The sequence below is a fragment of the Nomascus leucogenys genome, chromosome 16 (assembly GCF_006542625.1).
Source record: "Nomascus leucogenys isolate Asia chromosome 16, Asia_NLE_v1, whole genome shotgun sequence".
NCBI classification, from domain to species: domain Eukaryota; kingdom Metazoa; phylum Chordata; class Mammalia; order Primates; family Hylobatidae; genus Nomascus; species Nomascus leucogenys.
In genome coordinates, this window is record NC_044396.1 from 47,543,598 (window position 1) to 47,568,224 (window position 24,627).

Here is a 24,627-nt window from a genome sequence, read left to right on the forward strand (position 1 = left end):
AACCCTATTATGTTGTAAGCATCAGGGACAAGGACTGTGATCATAGTCGTATCATTCATGATTTTGTTAATTTTTGTTGAATTACGTAATTCACTTGCTTTAGGATCTAACTTGACCTTGCAACTATATACATAAACTATATACATAAAGGTAATATTCGCTCTAAAAGGGTTGTTTTTTTTTTCATAGGAATTTCAGAGATACATTCTGCCCATATTCCAACACATGAAAACAATTTACGAATAAGATTTCTAACATCCATCTCAGGAAGCTTTCTTGTCAACACTGACCTTCTGTGCATTCATTTTCTCAAGAATATCCTGAAAGATGAATATTAAAAATAATCTTTTTTTTTTTTTTTTGAGATGAAGTCTCGCTGTGTCACCCAGGCTGGAGTGCAATGGCATGATCTTGGCTCACTGCAGCCTCTGCCTCCTGGGTTCAAGCAATTCTCCTGTCTCAGCCTCCCAAGTAGCTGGGATTACAGGTGTGCACCACCATGCCCGGCTAATTTTTTTGTGTTTTTGTAGAGATGGGCTTTCACCATGTTGGCCAGGCTGGTCTTGAACTCCTGACATCAAGTGATACACCTGCCTTGGCCTCCCAAAGTGCTGGGATTACAGGCGTGAGCCACTGCACCCAGCCAATATTAAAAATAATTCTAAAAAGATGCAGATTCCTGCACACTTCTTTAAAAATAAGGTGAAACGGGTTTGCATTTCTGTGGCAGTTTTCACCTAGCCAATGATTTAAGTGTTTAGGTAGGTGTGCTAGCACTCCAATGGCTTCCGGAATTCAGTAGAACTGATGGGTTGTAGAATAGACGTGTAGAGAGGTATTTGAATCAGTCATTCATTTAACACATCCCCATTCTCTCATTTACTGATGACACACTTTCAAATAAGTTACTTAAACTTTCTGAACCTCAGTTTCCTTAGCTGTGAAATGCAAATCCAAATGTCCAACTCCCCACCTCTCCCCAACGGTGTTGTTATTCATTTCAAATATATTTACAAATGCCCTGAAAACTACAAGAGGTAATACCAATTAAAGGATAATTGCTTCTTATCAAATTACTAATAAAAGTATAAATGGAATGATAAGGTCTCTTTTACGCTTTTATTATCACCTGATGAAACAGACTAACATTGCTTCAAAAATGACTTTAATTAGTTTAATTTTCTAACACCCATTAACACTCCTAATAATATTAGTGGCCATCTGAAGAGCTTTCGCTGAATCCTTACTATGCAGAGAATCAGTAACCCATCTTAACTTCTTTGCACTGTGGCAATTTACCTTTTACTGACCTCAAACCAGTGCTAACAATGGTAACCAATACAGACAGTGCATACCTCCAAATTGGAAATGAATTCCTCTCCCCTTTTACGGGATACATGGTAATGAAACTGTATTCAGTAAAATCCAGATTGCCCTGTAGTATTTTAGAAACAATTCTTAAAATTTGGTGACACACACAAAAATTATGTGTCTATAATTTAGTTAAAAGACTAAAATTCAACCCAGAAATCCACAACAAAGGTAATTTGACTCCTGTTTAACAGATAATGATCATAATATTATTTCTGGTAATTTTAGAGAAAAGGAAAAAGATCACTAGAGGCACAGAGTTTCACAGGACTCCTCCAGATTTGTGAACACCTCCAGGAGCAAGTGTAGGGGAAGCGTAGCTAAGAACCAGGTGATGAGTGTTGCTGGCGTCCTCCCATCATCTCTTCCTGTGAAAAAATCTCCTGTTCTTTCCGATTCTGTAACCAAATGGTGTGACCTACACACACAAATCTACAGGCATCTTGGGTTGAGACTTCTTTATCTGGCATCTCTTGGGGCCTAGGGTGTCAGTTTATTAATGTGATGAATTAATCTAAGTGCATTGCTGGAAACAGGATAGAGGGCAATCCCAGGTGAGATGCATATTTCACTGGAGCCAACTATAAACAATGCTCTGGCTTTTGTTTTGGGACTCATTGGTGATTGGAGGTACCCACAGCCTGATGTGGGGGAGCACGTGATCAGGAAGTCTGCTAGCACCTTCAGGTCAGATATCCCTGAAGTGACACCATCCCTCGGAAGGTTCTGACCACAGTTCCAAGATGATAACCTTAACAAGTTTGTGACTGCGCTGGTGTGAGCTTACAAACAATGCCACCAACTTCCATACCTGTCTGAGAAACCCCAAGGAACACAAGTTTATGAGTTTCAGAAGTGTTGGAGTTTATAGACAGGGTGAGTTCCTCTGGCAGGGTCTACGCCACCAGAGTGAGGTTTTCAGCAGCAACGACAGCAACTAATGTTTCTGAACACTTCTCATCCAGGAAGTCTAGGTGGTGCTTTACACAATTTTTATCATTTAATCCTCATTATAAATTCTACCGATAAAATACTGCTGTTAATTTCATTTTGCAGATGGGAAAACTGCGGTACAGAAAAGAAATAAAACTCACGTAAAGTTTCCCATGATGCCTCTATTTCCTTCGTACCTAGGATCCTTTCTCATCTGTGGCACATTCTACACCAGAGTTAGTGGAAAAATCCATCTGTATAACTCAAATATCTCAACGGTTAACACTCAAGTGATTTCTGCTATGGCCTTGACTGATAGTTGTACAGGATGGTATAGAAAGTCTCCATGGTTTCTTGAGGAATTAAAGATAATTTTAGAGTTTTATGATATGTAAACATGTTTTATGAACATACAGTTTTAATATTTTGTTTTCATGCATCTTGTAAGCATAAAGATTATCTCTGGTACTACTTTAACAAGTGGTTGTCAACTAGTGTGTCAAAGCATATTTTTGTTTTTCAATTTTTCATGGTGGGCCCCTAAATTTTGATCAAAGCATAACATTTATCTTTGCTTTAACTGAGATAAAGTACTCACGGCGCTATAGCTGGGGGAATCACTGAAGGAAATCCATCATTTGGAGTAACCAGCACAGATATGATCTTGTTGCAACTCATGTTAAAAAAAAAAAATCCAAGAGTGACAATGAGCTAAAGTCAAAGAAAAAGGGGACCTACAGGAACATCCAAAAAGGTGGCCTCACAGGTACCTGCCGGAGCGCCAGCAGCCAGGTTCAACAGGACAGAGAGTGAACACCAGAACAGTAAGAGAGCTGAGGAGGATTCCTTTTTCAGTTTTCCAAAACTTTGTTTTTAAAGCACTGACCTATGAATTCCTTTTAAGTACAGTGTCAGAAATTCTAGAATATTCACTTCTATGTGTGAACCAAAAAGGTTAAGAACAACTGACAATCTAGCACTAAGAATATATTTTGTCTTTCATGCTATTCTCTCTACATTTTTTGGTTTTCAAGAATAAACTTCTTTTTTTTTTTTCCCCAAACCAAAACCTTCTGGAAGTCAGGAACTCTGCCTCCTTGAATCCTGCTGGTATTATATGTGTGAAAGATGGAGCCGGCTGACAGAAGGCAGGTCCATTTTTGAAAGCCTGCACACTCTCCACTTAAAATAGGGCCTTTCAAGTTGCCTGAATCAGAAAGGCTAGGATTTGTTACAGCTGTGAAAGAATCCTAATAATGATGATAAATCTGTGAACGGGGCAGGAAACTGTTTTAATCAAGATGCCTGGATACAGCTGTTTGGCTTGCTCCTTCAGGCCTTGCTAAATCCCTGGATTCTTCCCAGCTCTTTGAGACCTGTCCTCCTGTAGCATCCTCCTTGACTTCTGATTCCCAAATTCTTTTTCTAACTTATGATCCATGACTTGCCCTACGAGTACAGGGAAACATTAGAGAAATGCTTTATCCTTTGCTACTTTAATATGCTCCAGTTGCCCTTTAGCCAAAAATGGTTCCAATGTGAATTAAAAAGAGTGAAGTTTTCTGCCAACATGTTATGATGGAACTAGCTACAATCATGTTCAATGTCTACTCTCGATTAAATTTCACTCTTTGGAAACCTACCTTGCTGTACTTTTTAGTTGTTATGACAAGTGCCATGGTGCCTTAAAAGACAACAGCATTAGATTTTTAAACTTGGTGTCTGTAATAGAGATGACACTCCGCTTGCTTTTAATCTCAGAACCTCTTGATATTGTGGAGTTTACTAGTTAACAAGCCAATGGATTTCTCTGACTTCTTGGGCTGGAAAAAATCTTAGAGGTGATCAAGCCCCTCTTTTTAGAGAAGAGAAAGATGAGAATTAAGTGACTTGCCCCACATCATTTGGTTAGTTCTGTAATTAACATCCAGGACCTGATATTCCGTCTCCATCTTCTTTCTACCACACCAAGCTACAAACAGGACCATTTCATGAATTGATTTCCTTGCTATCACTAATCATAAGCAATGTAAAAGGAGTTACCTGAAAGACAGACACTAAATGGCTTAATACCAAATAAATGAATAATTATGTTGTTTAAAAAAGTATACTGATATATTTAAGCACTGTGAAAAAAACCTGAGATATGCAATCAATTATCTGGAAATTTCTGAACATTTGACATTATAGACTTGTAGGAGTACAGTACCCATAGGGTATTAGCACTTGGCTCAAATCTCTCTAATATTTCAAAGGGGAAGCAATCACTCTATGTTGGCATTTGACAGCAGGAAACACGTAAGGTGATTATATTTTAACTATGTCCTATTATTTATATTTCAAATGTCATTAGTTTATAAGAGATGGCCAAATATGTAAGTTGTTGTAATGTAATTACAGTTTGGGAGTTAAACAAAATGATAAAGAAAAAATACATTGAAGAGACTGACTGTACCATATGGCTCTCAAAGTCAACCAAATCTCCTTTTGGAAGACTCTCAAAGACCCTAAGAACTGGTTATTTTAAAAGAATATTTTGCTTTGTAATGTAAAAGAAAGGTTCCTGATTTTGTCATTAAATGTAAATGTACTCAATATTTGAATATAAGGCATTCCAGTTTCCATTTAAAGACATGGAGTAGAGTTGCATCTTTTTTTTCCCATAAAATGCAATTACGGAGAAAAGAAGAGCTTCTGAGTGAATTATTTGAAGTAGAAAATCTTAATCAACCTCTTTCAGGGAAAAGGAGCTCTACACTGGGTAACATCATAATTCTCGGGTTGCTACAGACACAAACACACTATTAATATTGTGTTGTTTTCATTTTTTTCTCTTTGACAAAGATCACAAGTAAATATCCAACATTCTAAAACACATGGCCTAATTCTGCAAGCTGTTATAATGAAGTCCTTTGAATTATTATAAATGCTTGAACATTAAAAATTCATCAGCAAGGAGAGAGAGGTGCTTTCTATTTGTGGTGTTCTGAATTTAAACACAACCTGCTAAGAATGGCTGATTGTCCCAAGGAAGCACCGCTGACAGCCATCGGCAGGTCTGTGTAAATGGTGTATGGAAAAGGTAATAAGAGCTTCAGGAGTATATTTCAGCCCATATAATAAAGTAATTGTGAAAGTATAATTGCAGTCTGGTTCCATACCATATAGGGGAAGAAATGAGATGGTAAGAAAATATGAGATTCACAGAATTATTTTGTAAGCAATTTCTGCAATGACTCTCACAGAATAAGTAGAATTTGTCAGAAAAACAATTTTAAAATGCGCAACGATGTTTACCTTTTGAAACCCATTATGATGATCTGAACAAAATGAACACTGATTATTTGACTATTCTAAAAATATCCTGAGTTATGAACCCTTCATACATAAAAATAGTATTGAGTAACGTTAAACAAGTGATTTCAGCCCATTAAGACATTAAAAAAAAGAGTTGAACATGAACTCCCATTTTTTATTTTTGAATGATACCTAGTTCAAATTTCCAAAGATTTAAATATTTGCATGATTAGAATTTCAATTTTTAAAAATTCATTCCTTTAGCTACTTCATAAACAGTCATTATTGGCTTAAGTTACCAAGTTACTGCATCCCACACGCTATCAGTTGCTGTCATAGCAAGACAGGAAGAGAGACAAGGCAAGGAATGCTGGTTCTACTCTCAGTCATATCATCTAGACTAAACGAAAGGAAAAGCACAGAGAAGATAAATGCACAAGTGAACGCAGGGGTATTCAGAGCTCAATAGTAATAGTATTTAGGTCAAATATTAAAGTTGTCCATTTAATTCTCAGTTGACTCGTCTTCTGTTAATAGGGTTATGTGTATCACATCTAAGATTATTACCTCTGTAAGTACACAGTTTTTTTTCTTTTTCTATCCTCATCATTTTAGCACAGTTCCTGGCACAAAACAACCATTTGGAGAATATTTAATGAATAAATTAACCAATATCACAAATGTCATGCTCCTGGAAGCCTTCTCTGTACCAGCCCTATGGCAAATGTTCTAAAAACCCCTAGAAAATTGGGATATGGGATCAGGTATAAGGAATCTACATCTCTTAGGCATTAATTTTTCATTTTATTTTAATGAGACCTTGAGAATAAATGTACATAAACTGCAGACACGTAGTATTCATTCTCCTAGACTGCTGTTGCAGATGAAACTTCAAAATGTGTTAAATATGAGGAAATCACCTTGATTTGGACAAAGGCAAAATCTAAAACGCTTATTTTTATATGCCTAAACTGAGTTTTTAGAAGGAAAAACATATTCTTGTCAATAAGAGCAAATATCCATTATTTACACATGTCCGTTTAACAAAAACTTCCAAAACCAGATTAAGGCTAAAATGAGGAAAAGGGGGAAAAATCCAAAAAACAAACAAACAAAACCTTTTACTTTTATGGTGCTCTATGGAGATCGTGTAGTTTGACATTTGTTGAGAAGTCTTCTATGCACACACCTAAAATCTATGCAAGCCACCCTGCCAAACCAAAGCTGCTGGGTGTCCCCTAACAACAATGGGGAAGATGGGAGAGCCTGGCTGCCCAGAAACAGAAGCCAACTGTGGGCAGGTGAGGATGCAGGTGGGAGAGTGTTAGTGAAAGGGCATCCATATCAGTTTGTTTTCATGCTGCTGATAAAGACACACTCAAGACTGAGCAAATTTGCAGAAGAAAGAGGTTTACTGGACTTATGGTTCCACTTGGCTGGGGAGGTCTCCTAATCATGGCAGAAAGCAAGGAGGAGCAAGTCACATCTTACGTGGATGGCGGCAGGCAACGAAAGAGAGCTTGTGCAGAGAAACTCCCGTTTTGTGTTTGTTTGTTTGTTTGTTTTCAGATGGAGTCTCGCTTTGTCCCCCAGTCTGCAGTACAATGGGGCTATCTCCGCTCACTGCAACCTCTACCTCCTGGGTTCAAGCAATTCTCACGCCTCAGCCTCCCGAGTAGCTGGGATTACAGGCACATGCCACCACACCTGGCTGATCTTTGTGTTTTTAGTAGAGATGAAGTTTCACCATGTTGGCCAGGCTGGTCTCAAGCTCCTGACCTCAGGTGATCCACCTTCCTTGGCCTCCCAAAATACCAGGATTACAGGTGTGAGCCATTGTGCCCGGTCAAAACTCCCGTTTTTAAGACCATTGGAACTCGTGAGACCCGTTCACTATCACAAGAACAGCACAGGAAAGACCCACCCCCATGATTCAATCATCTCCCACCAGGTCTCTCCCACAAGACAAGGGAATTATGGGAGCTACAAGATGAGATTTGGGTGGGGACACAGAGCCAAACCATATCGGCATCTAAGAAAGTAATTCAGAAGAATCTTGAAAATAATATCAATCATCTTACAAATTATGTCTGCCTGTGGTGGAAGGAAGAGAAGAAGGGAGGAAAGAAGGAAGTATGGGAGAAAGGAATCCATGCCTCATGCCATTTATTATGTTACAGGCCTCTCTCAGTCCTAAACCTGCCCCCAGTTCACCCCCAAACTATCACCATAATTGTTCAATTTCTTGCTGATCCTTTTCCTGAATTTTCCAAATTCACTTCATGTTAGGTTTTCTACTAATGCCTAACAATATAATACCACATTTGACTATCTTCTGCCATCACTAAACATCATCAGTTTCTGCAAATAACGAAGGGATTTTTCTCTTCCACCTACACAGAGGATATTTGACTTCCTCCCTCTTTTCCATTGTCTCCCTACAAAGCATAACGTCAGTCGGCCTGGGGCACCAGCAACTATTGAGCCCTAACTGAAGTCATCCAGTTTAGACTAAAACACTTCGTCAAGCTTTCTTATCAAAAGTAGAGAATTAGTGCAAGTCAGGGAAATATTTAGGGGAAACAAATCATTCCATTCTCTGTGGTAAAGATGACCTAATAAAAGGAAGTTTTTCAAGGCCTCAACTCTACTTTTTAATAATAAGGACAAAAGATTATTATGTTGTGTCATGCGTCTCCTAGGAGCAAAGAACTATATCCCAAAGCAGTAGAACTATAGAACAGCAAAGACTATCTTCCTAGAATAGAGTTGACTTAATTGTAAGTGCTTCAAAGTATCATATTCACATTAAAATAGACATGGGTGTGTTGTAGAATATAAGATCCACATATTGCTTAAAGATGAAACCTTAGCCTTCTAAGACCTATGTAGATTTTAGAGGCAGTTCCAGGGATCTTCCTCTAGCCCCCTGAAATATAAGTTCCCTCCCATTCAGCTTTGCTATGTGGATACTGGAAGATTATGAGATACCTTCAAAAACGCCGATAGAGATTTCTGAATATGTTTGGACACTTTAATATACTCCCCAAATTTACTAATAATATGTGTGTTTACCACTAAGCAAGCTATTTCAGGAAAGCAATTACCAACAACTTGAGTAAATATTACTCCACAATTAGAACAGATTGGAAGTTAACTCAGCAAGTGTGCTTCTAAGACTACACATAAAGCATTAATATTCATGCTAATGTCTGGGCTTATCAATTAAAAAATTAATCTGCATGTAGACTACAACTTCATATGTGCTTTAAGAAGTTAGATTTTAACATAACTCAAACTTTTGGCTAAAGTATAAAACCTCTAAAAGGTTAGCTTTCATTGAAAAGCCATCAAAAGATAGATCAATTGCTGGTCATTCATTTCAACATGTGAGTCCCCCCAGGGAAGTCCTCTCTGGCACATTGTTACTAGAAATGAACATTAGCCCACCCACAACAGCAATTTGAATTCCACCCCAACTTCCCCCAGCACATTATCTCTACATTGGCAGCAGTATCTTCCTCAAACACAGTTCTAATCTTTTCACGCACCTTAATCCTAAACTACCTGGCTCTCTGTATTGCTTATTCCTGCAGGCCCCTCCCGGTTTGCCATGCCCCATCTCCCACTACAGAAACCCCAAGCAACTCCCGGTAGACTCCCCCTCGGAGAGCCGAGGATGTCACCCCTCCACGCGTTGCCTCGTTTTCCCTCTTTTGCAGCCTTTCACTCGAGTTTTTGCAACTTTTCAGTAGAGGAAAACTTATTACACGTGACTAATTAGTGTTGATACTCTCTCTGATAATCAGAACTCTGTCACTCATGTATTTCCAGTTTTGCTCAGATGAAGAGAGCAAGAAGCCAATTTAAATGCTGAATTATAGCTTAATATGTAGGTCAAGAACTATGCTTGCATCTCCACTTCCGGGAGATAATGTTCTATGTTAATTCAAATAGCCCTATTGTATATGTTGCTTTTATTTTGAGTTGTCATAGATCATTTTATAAAAGGTGGGAAGTCTAAGAAATAATTCAAAAAATTAGGAGTAACTTTCCCCTTCTTCACTGCTGGATTTTTGAGGCCAATTGAAATGCCATCTCCTCCAGGAAGCAACAGGGATTCCTCCAACTTCAACTTTTCCTTTTATACCACCAGCGCTTTGACCACAGACTTCATATCACATCAATTACACTGTGGTTCCACGATAGTTATCTGTATTCCTCTCTTATTAGCCGTATGGAGGGAGGTTTCATGATTTATTCATCTCTGTGTCCCTCCCTGACCCCCTTAACACTTAAAGTTCTGCACTCTGTGTTCAAAAAATGCTTTTCAATTTCTGAAAACGAATTAAGTGTCCCCTATTAAGAACCCCAAAGCTTTTTAACAAGCGCATTCCAAATTTTTTTTTAAAAAGTCAACTTCTTAGGCTCAAATATTCTCATTTCATCCCTATGCAAATATTTGTATAGGGACCACATTAGAGCTATCTGAAAATAAGAAGTTATAATGGAAACAGTGACACAGCCTTAAGTGAGGCAACCGAAATAGGAACTACTTTAATACTTTTACTGAAATGTTCTCTGCTTGATAAAGTTCATTACCAGAATATCATCTTTAAAAGTGAAATGCATTCAGCTGAGCACTTTTTTTCATTTTGTAAATAGACTTTTTCCTTGCCTGAGCTCTCAGTATAAAGTACAAAATAGTCTTCCATAACATTAGAAAAATGTCACCCTGTACAGAGAGCTGAATTTTTAAAATAAAATAGATTTTTCTTCTTTAGCATTTTAAAGGTACCGCAGTGCCTTCATATAGTGATCACCGGTACTGCATACCATATGAAGGCTGGATTGTCAGCCTGCAATTTGTTATGTTCTAAAATGAGTTGAGATAATATATTAGAGCCCAGAACAAAGTTAAGTCCCTAGGGGATATCCTAAGGCCATAAAATCACCATCCTTTCAACATTACCCCACTTATTACTCTAGTTATATTTAAAATGACCCTGGTGCTAATCTTTTTCTCACCTATTCAAAATGACATTAAAAAGTAATTATGTACTAAATTTACAGCCCAAACCCCAAAGTTTCCTGTTACATAAAATGAAAACTTACGTATGGCATAATTGTTTTTATTTTTTTCCTGTTTTTACATTATTAAGTTCTTGAGTAGTCTGGGGTATTGTAGCCAAAGTTACCTTACAAAGTAAGTTTCACTCCACTTTAAAATCTCACATGTACCACATTGGGTTTTAGGCATTTCAATAGGATAAATGGCTTATCACCACCACTGTATCTTGACCAAGCAGTGATAGCAGAAATGAATCTTCAATCAAAGAGCCATTTTCTAAGAAATGAACATTCATATGTTTAATAATGTCACTTTACAATAAGTATTACATTCTTGCTATTTTCTCCAACATTCAGAAACAACTGTATGAACCTTCCACCTCTCAGAAATACATCCTTCCTTCCCTCCCCCACCCCAGGCCAGATCTTTTCTCAAGATTGCAAGTTATAGAAAGGCAATTGACCTCAGTAAATTTTTCCACTGGCTTACATTTTTTCTTTCCTTTCTAAGTACTCTTCAGGGAGAAAAAAAAAAAAGAAAGAACGATAAACACACTTCGTATAGCAAGTGCCATAAGAAAAATATGTTCTGGCAGACTTTTCCTAACTTGTAACTGAAGTTACATATACATCATCCAAGTATATTATAAGTACAGAGAGTAAAAGAAAGAAATCTCAAAATAGATTTTTGTTCTACTTTCAAACTCCACGGCTCAGGGAACACAAGTGTTTCACTTAAGAAATGAATAACAAATGACTTCAGTACACATACACCTTTCTCTTTTTGGAAAAATTGCACATAAAAGAGCATTTTTTGGCACGGCTGACCTGCAGAGATATGGAGCTAAGCAGAGTCATGAATTCACTCACTCTGATATGCACACATGATATGCAATTAAAATCTCCATTCACATTCCTGCCGGGTTGTCAATCATGAGGAAAGCCTTTTTGACAACATTCAGCGAAGCGTACCAACTAACCGCTCAACAGGAACTTAAACAGTAACAGCTTTTGTTACTAGCAAGAACAAATTTTTCACCAAGATTGGGTTCAGTTTCTAAGAAATCATTATGCCCTGAATTTTAGGGCCTTTCATTAAAAATGAAAATGTGTCAAAAAGATTTTGTATGTCAAGCTATGTGATGTCATAACTAGAAAATACGAGATATGTAAAAAATCCTAACCTTTTCAACTGGGGGAATCTTTTAAACTTTTTTTCCCCATTTAGAACAATAAACAATGATCTTATAAAGCAGTTTGCTGGGGGGGGGGGGAGGGAATGTGACATTTCTAATTCATTCTGAAGTTTTTTATTAGCGTTTTTAAGCTTTTAAAGTAGATCGAGGCTCTAAACTCACTTCAAAAGTGACCAACCAATCTATAAACCAGTGGGTAAGTGACTTTTTTAATCATGAAAAGAATATGTAGCATGTTAGAAATATTGCATGCATCAAACCTTTCAATTTATGAAGCTCTGTAGAAAATATTATGCACATAAATTCTTTCCAGATGAACCCAGAAGGTACTCTGCTCATAACTTAGTTTCTGTTGAACATCTAATCAAAGACTGTGCCCTTCATAATAGCATATTAGTGTGCTTTAAAGCCATAAATCCATAAAAACAGGACCCAGTAAAATTGAATACAGGATGCTTGTTAATCTGGTACTGTGTCTGTTTTAAGCAACTAACCTTGGATTACAAATTTGAAACAAGTTAATACTATCAGATATTGAAATATTTGTCTTCTTACCTATCATGCTCTGCAACTGAGAGAGCAGATGCATCCTGACCATTAACAGTCATGACAAATTGCCTTGCTAATGAACGTTACACACTGAAAGTGCCATAACTGATTAAACTACAATTTCCCACTACCAGATAGAGAGAGAGTTGGGGACTCCAGCAGTGTGTGACTCTGATATTCTGCCAACAGGCCTTTAGGGCACAGTGCGATATTTAGAAAAACATTCTAAATTCCATATGAACATATTCTGAAAGCCTATGTGTATACAACAGGTTTTTAAAGCATATTAGATAAAACAGCTTAGGTTGTAGCTGATGAGCCATGAAAAATAGATGTGTTTAACTATTTGGTATCCTTGCAAGTATGTGTTAAAGAATATTCTCTGATGTGGGTTTCTCTCGCTCTCTCCTTCCCTTTCCCCGCCCCCAAAACATTGCGTGTGCTTTGCATCTCACATAATCTTTTGTCAGTTCTTTTGTTGGTGCAAAATTGGCAGCAGTTCAAATTCAAAGTACTCCTATTCATTTACTGACCAATGTCATTCTAGTTCACATCAGCCAGAGAGCTAAGCTCTAAAAAACATAAAAGACTTGCTTCACCACTGACGAATAATGTGTACACTTTTACAGAGCTTAAACCTTAATGCTTTCCCGGAAACTAACAATACAGTATATCTTATCATTCCTTTTTCACAAGCAGGCAGCTGCTGAAACGCTTGCCACTTCAAAATATCAATTGCTTGCCAGAGTTGTCCTCAACACACCCTGTCAAATTCATGTATATTGTGCAATGAAAATGGTGCAGGGCTGAAAGCTAGAAATTGTGTCAAATTCTGCTGTAAGGGTATGATGTGCAAAGAACAATGTATGACAACCGTAGAGACTACAAACAATGGCACTGGAGCCAGGGACTTCATAGATCACAACTGCGCCTGTACATATTTTATTGTAGGCATTATATATTTAAAGCATGACAAATGTACCATTGTACATTATGTGCTGCACAAATAGAAGCTCCTCCCACTCATTCGCCTTTTGCATTTCTCTTGATGATGGAAACATAGTTGAGTTTCATTTTTTTCTCTTCTCTTAAAACACTGAAGATTCCTAAATCGTAAAGGAAACACACACACACGCACACACACACACACACAAGGTTATCAAAAGAGTAACAGAAAACAGAAGGGAATAATACAAGATGAGAAAACGAGATCTTGTTCACTTAACATTTTGGCTTCTCTCTGAGGACACAAAAGCAAGGATTATCTTCAACATGAACTGAGGGTACGAAGAGAACTACACTAACACTATGCCTATAAATTGTTGTCTACCTAATTTTAATGCAGATAAGTGCTGGCTTATTGATTTGCACGATTTTCCAGCAAAATGGAAATCCCACGTGAATATGTTCTTTGTGTGCAGAAAATATGGCTTAAGAAGCTTTTACTATTATTGCTTTCCTATGCCAAAAGAACAATTAAGAAAATAATATCTCACCACCATATCAGGTCTACAAACTAACACTGATTGATTTCTTAGATTTTAAATATCCCATCCCATTTCCCGATTAGGTCTCTTTGCTTTAAATGAGTCTCTGGTTATTGAAAAGTTGTTTTTCTTCTAAACATCTCTTTAAATAACACGTAAAATCTGAAAATATTCTCATTTTGGTATACACCTACTTAATTATAAAGGAGCTCACGGCTATAACAACCCGACACTAATTCAGTCAATGACTGTGGAAATGGAAACATGTTTATGGGAGAAGATTACTATGAATATATATTAATCTCTTCTACGACCTAGCTTAGGTTACAAAACCTTTATCACACAAGTAGCTTGGAGTGGAATTAACTGACTCGAGGCTAAGGAAAATGAACAGATATGTTTTTAAGGTGTTAATAAATATTTTGGAAAGAGAATAGGTGGTTTAGGTGCTTAGGGGTGCTGACCTCTGCTATGTTGATTAGTGGGACAATGATGCATTATTAACACACAGCAGCTGTACCTGAACTGCTGCCATGAATATAATAGCCTTTTATAGCCATCAGGGGAGTGAGGTAGGAGGCCTTTATTAACCACTAGACATGATTAGCACATTATGTGAACTTTACTAGGCAAATTATCTCTTATTGAAATATAATGTTGGTTATAACTAATTGTAAACATGATTTTTAAAACTTCGCAGTGAAAAATTCAAATGTTTTACTACCATTCAGCTCATTATTGGCTGGTAATCGCCGACGAAAACATGGTCTATTCTGTGGGACATACTTACAGGAGCTGAATCTCAAAAGGCAGATTGTGTCACAGAAGGCTGCCTTTAAAATTATTTAGCATTACAAGTTCAGGGATATTAGCATACATGCAAACTTTCTCTCCCTAATTAAGTAAAAGTGTTCATGAACTAGAAAAGCTGCTTTGGGATTTTTCTTCCTTTTCATTTCTTTAAGTAGTTCTTAAAAGATTAGTTTTGCAGTAAATTTTTGAGAGTTACCTTGAAAAATAACAGCATAATTTATTTCAAAAAGCTTAATTTGGGGAGAGGAAAGATTATCCCATTAGCCTTAGTAACTGAACATAGCTCTGAGAGTCCATTATGAACAGTCTTTTATGCCCTGGCAGGAAGTCATTAACATAAAATAAATCATTAGCTTTGATATTAAGCTGCTACTATCTGCAGGTTTCTGTGATTAATGTTCATGACTGCATCTGCCAAATGATAAAATACACTTTTTGTTGAAAGGTTATCCTGCCTCTTTATTATTAACATTTCTCTTAATACAATTGTTACTGGCATTTTAGGCTGAGGCGTATTGGTATAGAAAGGAAGCACCGGTGTTTTTCAATGGTATGAAAACACCAATGCGTATAACGCTTTACCCATCATTTTTTAAATTAACCATTTAATTGAGTTAACAGACTTAAGGAAATCAGGCAGTGCTCAGATACTCTTTCAATGTAATTGCACTGTCTTTAGGCCCAGTTGGCCCATTCGTTAATTAATCTTGCACATTATATTTCGCATCTCTGACCCATGTATCAGACGAAGGTATAGAGAGGTAAACTTGCTTCCCTGAAGTCAGGAACAAGAGGGCATTTCCCTCTTTCGCAGTTATTCTCCACTTTTATCTTATCTTCTTACAGTGCAAAACAGACAACAGCCCTCATAATAGCATCTCTCTTAGGTGCATTGACTCTTAATGTGGAGAGGGAAAAAGAGGCCCCCCGAGGGGCCTATCAATATCCGAGGGAGGGAGATTACACACTGTACCTGCAGAGACCCCATTTTCCCAATTCACCTTTGACTCTCCAGAAAGGTTATCTCTTTGACTCTCTTCCTGAAAGAACCACTAGTCTACAACTTTTTCAAAACACTTTTATTCCACTAGGGCAGCAGAAATGGAAGAAATGGGCTGAGAATGCAGTATTTTGCTAAATTCTTTGAATTTTTGAACATCTTTCACCACAAGATTTCAAATAGTCTACCTACTTAATTCTCATAAGTCTTCTTTGATACAAATATAAAGTAGTTTCTCTACTGGATATATGGAAGACTGGAACACAGATGGATTAAAGGTTTTAGTGTCAGAACTTTTACCAGACACAGAACAAAGTCAGGCTTCTCAAGAGAATGGGAAACAGAGTGGGAGGGAATCACATCCTCTTATGGTTAGGTTTATTTTGCCTAGGGAGTAAGTCAACATAGACTTAACGGCACTTGGTTTTTATCTCAAATATTCAACATAATGGAGTCTTTCCCTGAGAAGAGCCTATGGTTTTCCTCAAAAAGACCTGGTTCTGTAGTCTTACTAGGATATAACATGTCTGTTTAAAGCCCTAAGATTCTAAACAGCATCTTCTGTGAAATATTGCTGAGTATCTTAAAAGGGAGTGGTAACCAGGCATTCCCAGTAGTCATGATGTTTTTCCTTTGTTGCTGCTGTTATACACACTCAGGAAGTCTGCCATTTAGGGTAAATCTTCATGCATTTATGGCCAGAAATGTTCCAGAACCATGAGAAACACAAACACACACACACACATGCAAATACACATGCACACACAAATCCACCCCGACACACCCATACACATGCACATACCCATACACACACCAATGTCTCTAGCTCGGTAATTCCACCCCCAAAGTGGCATCAAAGACTTCAATCAAAAGGCATTTTAGCCAAAAGCTAGTATCATCACTACTGTGGACCAGACAAATAACCTGTAAGACCACATGGCACCCAAAATGCATTCTATTTTCTTGGCCACTGGCAAAGCTTCTTATCAACCAACCATGGCCTCTTTTAATTAGGAGTCCTTTCCAGACAGTTTCATAAAAGCACATAATTCAGGAATGAAAAACGATAAATACTTGGCTAAAGCAGAACCATTTAAATCTCCCAAGCAAAAAACAAACAAACAGAAAAAAGCATTAATAGTGACCCTGGTTTCATGACCTTTGATATTATAAATATATATCAGTGACGATTTTTTTCATGAGTAACATGGAAATCTGAAAATAGCTTTTAAAATTTAACTTTAAAATTTTTATCAAGTGAGGCAAACTTGCCATAGATCAAACTAAAGAAGTGTGGGAAATAGTGATACCTCCCATCATGAAAGAGCAAGGAGTTTCTGGAATTACCCTCCCTTCTCGTCTTTTCTGCTGCACCATCAACATCCAAGCACAGAGCAATATAATGTTCCCATTTTCAAAATGAATGCTGTAGGGAGAAACATGTTATAACCAAGAAAAGCTCATTCAGGTTAATGTGAATTCCATGTCTCAAAGTATTATGGAAGAACTGCTATAATTAACAGTCTGTTGGCACTTCCATTATAAACCACATTTCTAAGCAGTTTATAACTCAACTGTTTTTAATGAGAAATTGCTCTTTGGGATGAAACTTGGCTCAAATTCATTAGGGCAGATGTAAGCAGTATCATCTTGGCACTGTAGTTTCCTAGTGGACAGCCCATTTAACACAATTCGTTATCAATCAGGGGAGACCAGCCTCTCTAGTTCTGAAAAGTGCACGTTCAAAGAAAAAGATCGATTGAAAATACATCAATAACTCTGAGGTGGAAGTAAATGAAAAGGGAAAAAAGCATGTCTAAAATTGGTAAAATTAATACCTTGGGTAAACATGCAATTTAAACAAATAAGGGAACATTCCAGCTTCTAAGATGCCTCAAACAGAAGCTTCTTGAGGGCAAGAACTACAGTTAGCATCATGAGAGCCACAGTGTCTAACAACTATGATGTGCTACAATCTTGTTTTCTGATAAAAGTATGAATTTTATATTCTTGTATTTGGATGCACACAATATGTTTTATTCTAAACAACAAGTGATCATATTTTTACAATGTAATTGTTAATAGCATACAATCAACTCATGATAATTACATTTCATTTTTATTAACATGTAAGATAACTATCCTACCTATGACTTCTCAGAAATCTTGAGATTCACACTCATAGCTAAAACGTAGGGTGGTAAGTGATCTAAATTTGATCAACTGATTCAGTTCTACATGGCCAAACATTCCCGTTCTAGTTATCTATGTATATTCTGATGAGAATACATCCACATGCTAACCCCTGTTACTTACCTCAAGTGTAACCCAACCTAATTTACTGTATTACAGCTGAAGATCACAGTCCCATCTTCATACTATTTTGGAATCTAAACATAGCCTTCTCACTGAGGAAGGATGTTTAAGGGGCTTATCTCTGAGTTCTAAATACACCGCATAAAACGGGAGGGGGCGTGGAAGGGACACTATGATAGCTTAGAAAAATCAGTCATAGTGATTTTTCCTCTCAGCATCATATGGAGGTTGTCTTACTCTAGTACAATATTGTATAACTCCACATCACCCATTCAGGTAGGGGGGATGGGGAAAGGAAAACAGCATAATTTGGGATTTCAAAAAGCAGATATAAGCCTGAGGGCTGGTAGATCCCAAATAGAAGATGGAATCAAGTTACTGCAAGAATGGATATGTTCACATAATTATGGTGGTGATGAAGGAAGGCGAGCTGAAGAGGGAGCCAGGCAGCCGAGGCAACCACAATGGTGATTAGTATCCAGTGGAGAAGAGAGTTCAGATTAGAAGTACAGACCTCCTAGGTTCAAATTAAGATTGGGGAGGAGAGTAGCAAAAGCAAGGGTGGTCCCAGGAGTTGGAGTGGCTGGGAAATGGGTAACTGGGAAGGAGATGGAGAGGTGGGAGGTAGGAGGCACTGGGCATACTGGTAGACCTGCAACTGAAGGTTGACTTTAACACAGAATAGGAAGAATCATCGGTATTTGAGAGACACCCCCAGGGTCTTTTCAAGTTTCTAATGTCCTAGCAAAAGTTTAGAAAGCATTATAATAAATCACCCTTCAAGCCAAATAAAATCACTGCGCTCCCCACTACCTTCGTCATTTTCTAGGCTAACCCTCTTGAATGGAGCCCATCACAAAAAACGTATGACCACTAGAAATAGTCTCACACACCAAAACCAACATTTGAGAACCAGGTTGGTACCCAGGAAACCACCCCTAAAATTGGAAATTTCCCTACTTCTTCCTGTTCCACTGTTCTTAATTCCCTTGCAATCACATCATTTAAACAAAACCCACAATAATCATTCAATTAGATATTTACATATTAGTTTAGTTTTTGTAACTAAGCAACATATCAAAATTCTCCTTAATATCATTTACTAACTTTTAAAATATATGATAAACTGTGAGAATACTAAACTACCTATGCAATGTTAAAAATAACATCAGATCCCTCTATAGCTCATACCTATAACTTTGTTTGCATAGACATTTAAAATTGAATTTGCAATACTGAAATACCCCACACAGTCAAGATAGCTCCATTTGAAACTTTTCTATAATATCTGATTTAGTGGCCAAAAAGCCATGATTGCTTGGTTTATGCTCTTTCTTACATAGGCATTTATTTAAAACATATTTAACAACCTCAAAACTTCTGAAAAGTGCCAGCTGATAAAACTCCCAGGGGAATTTTAATTATATATATGTGATGTATGAATTATCAACTATGAATTTCCCAAAGTCCTAGAAGTTATGGAGGTGGATGAAGAACTAATCAAGCATGATGCTCTAAACTGCTTATAACCCTCCCTTCTTTCCCCTCTTTCTCCCCATACTCCTCCTTGATCTACTCCTCCTCCCATCTCTTCCTTTTTCTTACATTTACTGTTCAAAATAGGAATAATGACTCCTTCTTAATGTGCTTACAAATCCTGTATTTTTGATGTGATGAGTATTGTCACATTAAAGTATAATACATAATACATTCTAAATAGGAAAATAAGCTCAAAGGAGATTTTGCAGAGACTGTAATGAATCTTGTTATTTTTAAAAGTTATCAAATGTCTAATGTTTGCCCTGACATTTTCAAGCAGAGTTCATCACAAATGGGTTCTTCCTTGTGCGTTTTTACGAAAAAGAACATGTACACTGTCCTTCCTCATTTCAATGATAAAAGCTGAATATTCCAATGCCCATTATTCTTCACTCTGTATATCACCAGCATGAAGCATGGGTTTGTATTTTGGACTTCCCTGTTTCTAAATCAACCAAAGAAAGATTCAGGACATGATTCCATAAAGGCAACCACTGAGAACAGTGAAGCCCATTATTTCTCCTCCCACTGCAGGCCGAGGTCACCATCCCTGTCATTAGCCATGTCATAACATAATTGTATTACTGCTCCTTATGTGGGCAGATACTGAGCAATAACTGAACACATCACATCGTTGTAAAAATGAAAAAGTACCACTTCTTTGTCCCTATCTTAGCATAAAACCAGTGAAAACAATCTTTGGAAATGACGCTGCACTAAGAAACTGAAAAGAACTGTTATTACTCTGTAGGTATATATTTAAACTGATGATCTGACATCTTTAACTAGAATAGAAAATAAGACTATATCACTACAGAACTCCAACTGTAAGCTCATTTAATCCAATTTATTTTGGTAGCATTCAGCTCAATGAAGGGATACAATGTTACTTAAAATAGTCTAATTAGATGAAACTCCACTATGGTACTCATCTTTCAATGTCTGAAATATAACCATGCATTAGGCTGCAAGAGGTGAATACTGTTAACTCCAGCCTCCATGTGTCTGTCCAGTCTATGAGCTACACTGCTATTTCCAACACTGACCTATATACAGCAACACGCCATCCGTTCTGGCTGTTTGTATAAGAGATGCCTCACACACTTGCCTTAACCAACATCATTCGCATTGTTCCCACAACGGGCTATGTGAAAATGGAGGCCACTTTGCATAGTGATATGTTCATAACGCATATTAGTCTTACAATAGAGCAATACTAGATTAAACCGTTTCCAAAAATGCCTCCTCCAGAGTTTATTAACTGAAAAATGTAAGTAGTGTTTTGGCAATCTATAGAGCAGCAGTGCCGGAAAGTGTCAGCAGAGTAAAACAATCAAATTTTAGTTTAGAAAGCTTCAGGAAGAGAATATTCATTTTCTCCATTAGAGTCTCTTCTGACATTGAAAAAAATGTCACTGGGAAACTGTAGCTACAGTTGTAGGATTCTAAAGCACAGATAGATACCGGTTCCGCTGGGATTTAGCACACCAACTTTAAATAAGCAAAGTGTTGACAGGTTTAAAATAAAGATAATTAGTAATTTATGATCTTATCACCCTATTAAAAACAAATCACCTGACAAACTGACTGCTATTTGTAATAAACTACATATTCATTATGCCTCCGAAGGAAGCAAGATTTACTTTGCAGTATTGTTCTTTTGGGGATGTCTGATCCAACTTGTTTTAATAAATGTAGGCACAGATTTCTTACTTCACCTTTTCCAAACTTCTGTCCTTCTTCCATTTCCCTGCAAATCCACTCATGTCATTGCAAAAACAAATGCTAGTTGGCTGCATTATGCACAACTACAATTGTGGAGCTGGACAGAAATTTTGTACCAATGCTAATCATGGTGGAGTGAAAAAACTCAAGTGCCTGGGATTTGTGAGGCCTAGAAAACTATCCAGTACATTTAATATAATCAGGGACCAGTGACAAATATATTTGATGGACTGCTACACAGAGACGGGCCAGAGATGTCCCTGGAGAAACATTTCCATGAAGTCTTCTTCTACTATTAGAAACATGTCTTACGACTTTGCATTTTAAAAAATCTATTATTCTCTGGATAAGTTAAATAGAAGACTCGCAACTAGTCTATAGAAAGGGTGCCTAATTTGCATTTAAAAAGAACAGTTTGCTTCTTATACACGGGGTGACTTAAAAGGAACTTCAATGAGCTAGTAAAGAAACTCTGAATACTTTCTAAATTAATTTATTCAATTCACAGCACAACCCACTAAAATTATTTAAAGCACTTAATTGGAAAATGATTTAATATATTGAAGTAATTCCTGATTTTCCAAAGCATTTAACTTTTAAATTAAATCTGACCCTACTTATCACAAGAACGAGGAGTGAAATGTATATCCAAGTCATTAACTTCTTTTTGGGGCCTAAAATCACTGATAAACTTAATAAGATTTGTCCAGTCTCATTGCCAAAATAGTTCTGAGCTTTTGGTTCCGGTAAGTAGTGGAATACGTCTTTACTCTCCAAGATAGGGCTGCAACTTTATTATTTTTTATCAGCAGTAGTATTGGTGTCATAAGCAAAATAAAACGTAACACAATACTTGAGTGTACAGACAAAACAGATTTTAGACTAAAAGAACTATGTCACCAGCAAATAATGAAACTTCATCACACAAACTCCTCTGCGCTTGCCAAAGTTCCCCGTACCTTTCAACTTGCCCCTAGCTGAAGGGCTCCGTGTACAATGGAAGCCCTCTGCCTTGCTCAAGACTGGATGTCCCTCTTTTCTAACTTGCCTAAACACCATCGGCACACAGCACAGTCCTTTGAGTGGATCTTACACTGGACACAGCATCGAGGAGCTTCTCCACGGGGAAGTGTGTGTGTGAGAGCCTGCCTGTGTGTCAACACTGTCCAAGACTCGGAACTGCGACTCAGTCGCGTGGTGGGGAGTCCAGGGGCTGAGAAGGCAGCGCACTAAATATCTCTGTATCAGGTAAAAAAGCCGTTTGGTGATCACTCGCCACCAGGCATATGTTGGGAGTCTCAACGATTTTTCCCTGGAATACACCGAGGGTCGTCATGGATGTGCCTGCAGGGGCTGTGAGTATCAGGCGGATTTATCACCAAGCGAGAACTGGGCGTCTAAAAGGCCCGCCCAGCGTTTTAGAGAACTCAATTCTCTCTACCGGCGTTCATCCAACGGGACTGCATACACAGGTCCAACTAGCCCTAGGCGTGGGCAGTCGTGCCCCTGCGACCACTCTGGGGGACCGGTCCCTACGTGTCCTCCCTCTCGGGGATGAGAGAGATCGAGAAGCCGGGAGAGTAACCCCCTCCCTCGTACCCCCTGACTGTCCTATAGGTGGACCCAGCCGAACTCGGCAGCAGCCCAGGCCAGCGCCCCACCTCCGGGTCACCGGCATGATCCGCCTTTCCCCGGGCCCCCGCGGCCCTGGCACCCGAGGTCAGCGGGCCGTGGGTACAGCTCAGCCGCGGACCCTGCTCTGCGAGTGCGGGAGCTTTGGACTTGAACGCGACGTGCTCGCCCGGCTCCCAACAAACTTGCAATTTCCGCGCGCACCCCTAAAACAGGAGCTGTTCCCCAAACCTTGACCCAACTACCCCGCTGTGCTCTGGCCCGCGGACCTGTGTCCGAAGCCGGGCTCGGCTGCCGGAACCGCTTTGGGAAAACAAAAGAGTTGTGGGGCAGTTTTCCCTGTGGGGGGCAGGGGCGCCTCCCGGGTCCCTGCACCCCGACTCCCGGCTGCTCCCCTGGCAACTAATCCGGAGAAGGGAAGTGGTGCCACGAGCCCCCACTGCCCGGGAGAGGGAGGGAGAGAGAAGGGGGAACTGGGAAATAAACTGAATTCTCTTACTCTGCCTCCGTTCCTGGACCCCAGACACACCCCCAAAGTATTCCACGGTTTTCTCTTATTATTTTTTTAAACGCCCCCCGGCAAACCTAGGCAGGGATCCTTAGTCGCGAACAGCAGGAAGGAAAGAATCCGAGCAAATCGTGTCACTTTCCGCACAATCGCGGTGTTTGGCAAGCCCCCGAGCTACTCCACAATATTTACTACCCAAGCGCACGCAGGCTGCAGCGGGCTGCGAGCCGAGCGCGCCCGGGACCGGCCTCCGCCAAGCCGGCCCCGCCGCGGCCCGGCCACCGCCGCCCCCCTCCCGGGATCAAGCAGCAAGAACACGGTGGAAACAAAAGCAGAGCGTTCACCTTGTTGCAATAGTAGGGGTCCAGGCAGGGAGAAGGTCCCAGACAGGGAGCGTCGGGCGCAGCGGCGGGCTGGGCTGGAGGTGGATAAAATCTTACGTCCATTTCACTCTCACATCAAGCAACTCCTTTTCTTTTTCCTTTTTTAAAAAAAGTGTTCAGCAAAACAAGCTTAGACGGAACAGAGTGAGGTGTCTGGGCTCAGGAGTAAAAGAAACACCTTCCTTCCCTCACATCCGTTTGTGGTTTGTTTAAGAAGAAGAGGGAAAAAAAAAAAAAAAAAAAGAGGGGGGAAAAGCGCTCAACTCTCCCCCAAGCCGCGGCGCGCACCCGTCGGCGCCGAGCGCGCAGCCTGCTCCACCGCCGCCTCTCGGTCCCGCCGCCGCCGCTGCCGCCGCCGCCGCCGGGCAGGTAACTTCATGCGCTCATTGTCCCCCCGCCCGCCCCCCCATCCCCGCCTCCCGCGCCCCTCGCAGCCCGGCACACGCGCTCGGGCTCTAGGTACTGGGCGTTTTATTGGAGACTCTGAGTTGTTCTGCTTATAGTTTATTTTCTCCACCTTGGAGGCCCGGGATGTGGGGGGCGGGGGGGTGGGGCGGGGATCCAGAGGGGACAGGGCGGGAGGGGGGCGAGCGTCCCGGGCCGGGCGGGGTAGGGAGCGCGGCCGGACGCGGGCTCCTCACGGCCCAATGGCTGCTGTTCGGAGCCGGAGGCCGGGAACCAGAGAAAGGAGGAGCGGAGGAGAAGGAGGAGAGCACGGCCCGGCTGGGACAGAAGCGGTGGGACCCTGGGAGGCCTCCGCTGTGCCTGTGCCCGTGCCGCGCTCCTCGGGGCCAGCGCGTCGCACACA

General features: G+C 39.5%; 1 protein-coding gene across 1 annotated transcript in view; it reads right to left on the reverse strand.

Annotated features, from left to right (window-relative positions):
• The window catches only part of TOX (thymocyte selection associated high mobility group box), a 310,862-nt gene extending 286,754 nt beyond the window's left edge, over nucleotides 1-24,108 (reverse strand). The window contains exon 1 of the mRNA XM_003256016.4: nucleotides 23,781-24,108. Within this exon, the coding sequence (XP_003256064.2) occupies nucleotides 23,781-23,882 (102 nt within the window). The 5' untranslated portion in view covers nucleotides 23,883-24,108. The remainder of the gene's footprint in view (nucleotides 1-23,780) is intronic.
• Nucleotides 24,109-24,627: the final 519 nt, after the last annotated feature.